Source organism: Microtus ochrogaster, linkage group LG8 (assembly GCF_000317375.1).
Source record: "Microtus ochrogaster isolate Prairie Vole_2 linkage group LG8, MicOch1.0, whole genome shotgun sequence".
Lineage (NCBI taxonomy): Eukaryota > Metazoa > Chordata > Mammalia > Rodentia > Cricetidae > Microtus > Microtus ochrogaster.
The window spans coordinates 626,342-632,457 of record NC_022033.1 but is presented as its reverse complement, the minus strand read 5'-3'; the positions used below and the strand labels follow the sequence as shown (position 1 = coordinate 632,457).

The 6,116-nt window shown below is 49.1% G+C and overlaps 1 protein-coding gene across 2 annotated transcripts in view; it reads right to left on the bottom strand.

Moving 5' to 3' along the window:
• Window positions 1–363: 363 nt before the first annotated feature.
• Gmeb2 (glucocorticoid modulatory element binding protein 2) overlaps window positions 364–6,116 on the bottom strand; it is a 29,105-nt gene continuing 23,352 nt past the window's right edge. For both annotated transcript variants that reach the window (XM_005362702.2, XM_026787225.1), the window contains 4 exons: window positions 4,806–4,877; window positions 4,440–4,577; window positions 4,078–4,200; window positions 364–3,427 (listed from right to left, as the gene is read on the bottom strand). In XM_005362702.2, coding sequence (XP_005362759.1) covers window positions 2,787–3,427; window positions 4,078–4,200; window positions 4,440–4,577; window positions 4,806–4,877 — 974 coding nt within the window. In that variant the 3' untranslated portion in view covers window positions 364–2,786. The remainder of the gene's footprint in view (window positions 3,428–4,077; window positions 4,201–4,439; window positions 4,578–4,805; window positions 4,878–6,116) is intronic.

Genomic DNA, 6,116 nt, shown 5'->3' with positions numbered 1-6,116 from the left:
CAGAAGGGCACACAGAGATGCCTAGCACCTACACTATGTATACCTGTACACTGAGCTGAACAAGGAAGCCAAATGGTACCTGGTGTAATTATTAAAAGTGTTTGAGCAGAGTGTGGTGGTGCATATCTTTAATCCCATCTAAGGCAAGTGGAATCCCTGTGAGTTCCAAGTCAGCCTGGTCTACATAGTTCCAGAACAGCCAGGGCTAAGTAGAGAGACCCTCTTTAAACAGACAAACAAAACAAAACAAAACAAAAAACTACCACCAACAAAATCGAAAATAATAACAAACAAAAAACTGTTTGACTTCAGGACTCTAGGAAGATTCCTTGGCCCTCGACCCCAATCACAGTTGGACTCGGCGGGCAGATGTGCCTAAAGAACCTGAAAAAAGCCAGCACTGTCACAAGGGGCATGTTTTTACAAGTTAAATTTGGTTTCTTCCACAGCTTTCATCGCAAGAGACAAACACACAAATTACAAAAGTGTTTTTATTTTAAATCAAAGTACCAAGCAGATACTTGCTTAACAACATACAAAGTAGAACTCAAGGAACTCAAACTTGCCCTTCCCTGCATGCCTCCTGGGCAGGCATAGGAAGGAGCTTGCACCCTCTGCAAACCAAATCCTTCCTATTTCCTCAGAAAACCAAACTGAAAGCGGCCACAAGCACCCATGTTTGCATGTGGAGGGGAAGACCTTCCTTCCTGGATCCTGGATGGCCCAATGGGCGGGGAACGCAGCAACAGAGGAGTCAGTAGGAACCACAAGAGGCAGGAGCAAACAGGTGGTGGGCAATGGTCACTTCCTCCCCCAGAACCGTAAGCTCCATGCCGATGGGACTACTGGCCCTTCTCTGCCCTGCAGAACCCTCCCTGGCCTGCCGGGAACAGTCTTGGAGGGTGGGCTATGGACAGCCTCTGGGGACACTGGGAATGGGTTGTGTGAACTAATTCTGAAGCTGATTTGAGGTTACTTTTGTATGGCTCTAAAACGAATTTCACCTTCCAGTACCTCCATGTGGCAAACGTCAAGGGCTGAAAAGGTTTCAACCTTGCTCTTACGAAGAAAGAAAACTAGCCCACATCCTAAAAAGAAGGTGGCACCTGGGACTTGTGCAAAGGAAAGGCTCTTGGTTCCCAGGGCAGGAAGGTTTTATTTGTGACACTAATCTAGTCTGAGCTTGTAGAGCAGGGACTTCTGGACAGTACCCATCCTACTGGTCCTTCCGATACTCCTAGAATCACACTGCTGCATTTAACAGGACTTGTAACTCGAGGAAAAAAAAGTTTTTAAAAAGGGATATATACATAAACAGGTAAACATCTGCCAAAACCAGCCGATTCATGACCACAGTGAACAATGATGTAACAGAAGGAAAACAAGAGCTAGAACCTCAGTAGCTTGACATGGGGTGAGAGCAGGGGCAGGCAAGGCCCCAGTCATAGCAAAGGTGTAAAAGGATCTGGGCACTCAAGAGGGATGGATGGTTGGACAGTGGTCCCTCCCTGCTGTGGGGTCTTTGAAAGGAAAGCCTTCAGTTGATGGAACAGGAGGTTCAAGAGGCACCTTAGGACTATCCCAGGACATACCTTACCAAGAGGCCAAAACTCTGTTCCCTGAATTGTTTGGCTCCAAGGACTCTGGCCTAAAGGATAGCCCTTTGCATGGAACCAACCAGACCTGTAAAAACTGCCTGCAGACAGCCTTCCATGGAACATTCTGGATCCTATCTCCCAGCTGACCGACCCTCCAATTCTAAACAGCCTTCTCACACACCCAGGGGCTCTTAAGATAGAGACACTGAGTATTGACCAGAGAGCTTCTGCTCTACCTCCAGGGAAAATTTAGGGGCGCTATTATGGGGGCTATAAGTGCAGGCTGCACATAGGGAGTTATCTAACTACTCCAAGTCTCGGGCGTACTTCCATACAGATCCTCCAGAGCTTTGTCTCAGGGACAGACACTACCTAAGACCTCTAGCAGCGGCTAGGTGTGTGGACAGGTGCTCTGGGTCCCTCCCAGAACTGACTCGGGAGCCTAGGCACTCAGAATTGTTTTGGTTGAAAACACTATAAATTTACTTTTTTCCTAGAAGCCTACTAAGCAATTCACTTAAAAACACAGCCCATGTGCAAAGGGGTCTAGAACATACCAGGTCCATGAGACCCCTTCACCACCTGAGTGCCTGTGGGGTAGGAAGGGGTCCTGACTCGGGTCTGCACTAAGCCCCAGAGCATGTTCCCACAGTGAAGGAACATGGACACTGGCCATACTGAACCTACAGAGAACTGTGGGAAGAGACCAAATCCATAGGATCTATGGCTTCCACACTCGGGCATGCTGCCCAAGACCTGTGTCAATAATGGCCCAGCAGGCTCAGCCCCATTGGGGTGCAAGCACTCGGACCTGTGATCAGCTGGGCTCTGGAGCTGGCTCTGCAGCTGAACCAGAAGCACCCAGGCCTCCTCCTGGTCACTGACCCCCTGGTTCCTGCTCAAGGCCCAATGTGTAAACAGGATTAATAAGCAACAGATGGAAAACAGTATTTCCCACGAAAAAAAGGGAGGAAGTTTAGAAGCTGAAGACTGATTTTCCAGGTTGCTGGCATCATTCCGCCCCCTTTTCTTCTCTTGATTCATCCGGCAATCCTCTCTTTGGTTCAGCCCATCAGACCTGCCTGTGCTGAGCCAGCCCTGTGGCCTGTGTCTGTAGTGGCCTCTGCCTGCAGTGGCCTGAGGAGAGGCAGCCAGCCCAACTTGGAAGGATCTTACCCACCCTGCCAGCTACTTCTGCTCATGGTCATCCGCTACAGCAGCCACCTCAATAGTGGCTGTGTGTTCCTCAGGTCCAGCAGCAGCTGCTGTGGGCACTGTCATGATGGTGCTGCCTGCAGGTGAGGCCTGGGCCACATTCTGCAAGGTGGGTCCCAGGCCAGGCAGAGTGAGCAGCTGCAGTGGGCTGACCACCTTGAGTACTGTGCTGCCATCCTGCATGGCAGCTGTGCTCAGAACTGTGAGGCTGGATGTGTCCGGATGGATCTCTACCGTGCTGGGGAAGGTTGAGCCAGAGGAGGCCAGGACTGTGTAGCCCCCAAGCAGTGGGGAGGCCGGTGAACTGGCTGGGGCAGCTTGAGGAGAACCCTTACCCAGGACAGTGGAGGGCAGTGTAGATACCACTTTGCTAAGTGGCATACTGGTCAGCTGAGACACAGGCATTCCTGGACCAAGAGCAATCTGTGTAGACTGTGTAAGCACCTGGGAAGCCATAGCAGCTGGTCCGGACGTAGCTCGTGCAAGACGGGGCCGCTTCATAGGGGATGGCAGGGAGACTGGCGTCAGCGTCATGAGCACATTGCTGAGGTGCTGGGACTTGTGCTTCAGCTCCTTGGCACGGCGACGGTGCTCATCGCACTGCTGTTCCAGGGCTGCAGGGGACACACAGCGTCACCACAGGGACAGAGCAGACAAGTACAATCAGTGAGCAGATCACAAACCAGCAGCAACCTGGAGGATAGAGGGCTGCTTGCCAAAGGAAAGGATGGCACCAGTGGGTCCTTAATGGCCCTCAGGGTGACCCAAGACCACAGTTCCAAAGTGGAAGTTCTAGAGGCCAGACCTTCCCTCAGCATCAAAGTGTTCTATTCAGTTCCATAGGAAAGCTGCTGTTGGGCAAAGCATCCAAATAAAAGGCCTATTTACACACTTACACACATGCTGGGCACACATTTAAGTAAGAACACCAGGGAAAACTTATTACTAATATACAAACACCATAGGACAATCCAGCTCTGGCTGGAGTAGGTGGTTTTTTCCATTCTCCTGTCTTATTCCTTTAAATTAAATAACTTGGCTCATCACAGAAAGGTCAGTAAAGAGTGACCTATGCTTTCTGTACTGGCAAGGTCTGGCCACAGCCACTGGAGTTTTACTGACTTTTCCATGTTCGATGTCTGTGTTCTTCTGACTTCTTGGTCTTCAAAAGAAAAGCTCACCTACATGGCTGTGTCTCTGACTAGAGAGGGTGTGTCTCTGACTAGAGAGGTAGTGAGCCTACAGTTTGGGGAGCAGGGCATACCTGCCAGGTCCCGGGCATACTGTTCCCGAGAGCGGTCCATCTGGCACTTGTGGCTGGCCAGCACCTTCTTCACCAGATCCAGCATGCCAAAGTTTTGCACGATGTTGTTGAGGAGGACAGCATCTTAAAGAGACAATGCCAACACTTAGTAAAAATCTGGGATCTGCCCAGAGTTCCTCAACTCCAGTGCTAGACTGGTTCCTGAGGGACCAGCCAGTGGGAGAAGCCAGCTCCACAGAAGTTTAGAATGAATACCAAAAGACTCCCACTCAGCACAGCAGGGTCCTGTGTTCAGGTTCAGCTTCCATCCCAGCTACATGGCAAGACCTGGGGGTAGCAGGAGGGAGAATAAGGCCCCTTACCTCGGAGCTGCAGGGGTGGGTCCTGTACTCGCTGCTGCAAGCCTTTCATGGTTTCCTCCAGCTCCTGTTGGAATTCCTGTATGACTTCATCAAGTAAGCCTGCATCCTTTAGTCCCCGCCAGAATGCAAATGTGTCATCTATGATGGAAAGAGAAGAGTCAGGTAGGTTGTGTGGAGTAACTGCCAACAGGAAGTAGTAAAGGATATCACCTCAGGAGGCCAGCACATGAAGCACTGAGTTCCATATTACAGCCCAGAAGTCTAGGGGGTCAGTGGTAGGATACTGAACCCAGCTAGGATCAGATCATGGGTAGACAGTTCCTCCCATAGGTCCACCTGTATAACTGAGAAGCTGAGGGAATATACCTCCAATGGCTGTGGTCCAGTCACCAGGGTCCTCACAGGTCTCTATGGTGATGGTAGCAGGTGAGCCATTCACTGCAGGTAAGGCAGAGGTGTGGGTGAGTAGTGCTCTATATTACAGCCCCCAGAACTTTGTCCTGATGACCCTCCCAAGGTTACATCTGAATCCTTCTTTCTCACCCATTTTCACAGAACTGAGGAGCACAATACACGAGTACTAATCAAAGGGCTTCTCTGCTTCATAGTGAGTTTATTTTTAATCACAGATATCTTTAAACACATAAAGAAAGAATAGGAAAACAGCCCCTGAGCCATCATCCAACTTCTGCAGCTCCCAACAGTTTACCCCTCTGGTTCTACGTGCAAGCCCCTGCAACTAAGCCTTGGGAAACTGGCAGGGGAGCTCTCTGCCTACCTGGTTTCTCTCCCTGCCCTTATTGGTCACCTTTACCTCTGGTCTAAATTTTACTGATACCATAATAATCCTAGAACTCATCATATTTCCAATTTTTTAATATTAAAAAAGATAGATCATCCATTCTAGTATATCCCCAAGTTCATTTCTGGCACTTACAAACCCAACTGTCCACAAAGTTTGCACTTACAAGTTCTGGAGTTTCTGACCATGGCTTCATACATGCTCCTACCTTAGAAGCAGACATATACTTAAGAATATATGGAATTGGGCTGGAGAGATGACTCAGCGGTTAAGAGCATTGCCTGCTCTTCCAAAGGTCCTGAGTTCAATTCCCAGCAACCACATGGTGGCTCACAACCATCTGTAATGAGGTCCGCAGGAAGAATACTGTATACATAATAAACAAATAAATAAATATTTTTTTAAAAAAAGAATATATAGAATTGTTGAGGAGGACAGCATCTTAAAGGGACAATGCCAAAACTTAGTAAAACTCTGAGTCCCTCCCTAAGTTCCTGAACTCCAGTGCTGGGCCGGCTCTCGAGGGACCAGCCAATGGGAGGAGCCAGCTCCACAGAAGTTTAGAATGTATACCAGACTCTTCCACTGACAGCCCCCCTCAGCACAGTAGGGTCATCAATGTTGTAATGTTCCTGTATGCCTGAACAGGAACACCTCTCCCTAGCTATACAATATTCAAGCCAGTCAAAGACTCATACAAATTCTAAGCTAAAAAAAAAAAAAAATCAAATCACCAGGAGAGCTAAATCTTAACCCCAGTTCTGCCTTTCCCAGTCATCACAGCCTTGATTAGAAGGCTCAGAGAGCCTACTTGCTCTGTCGGGAGATGGCACTCACGGTTCCTTTTGTCCTGGCCTGTCACCTAAAATCAGTGT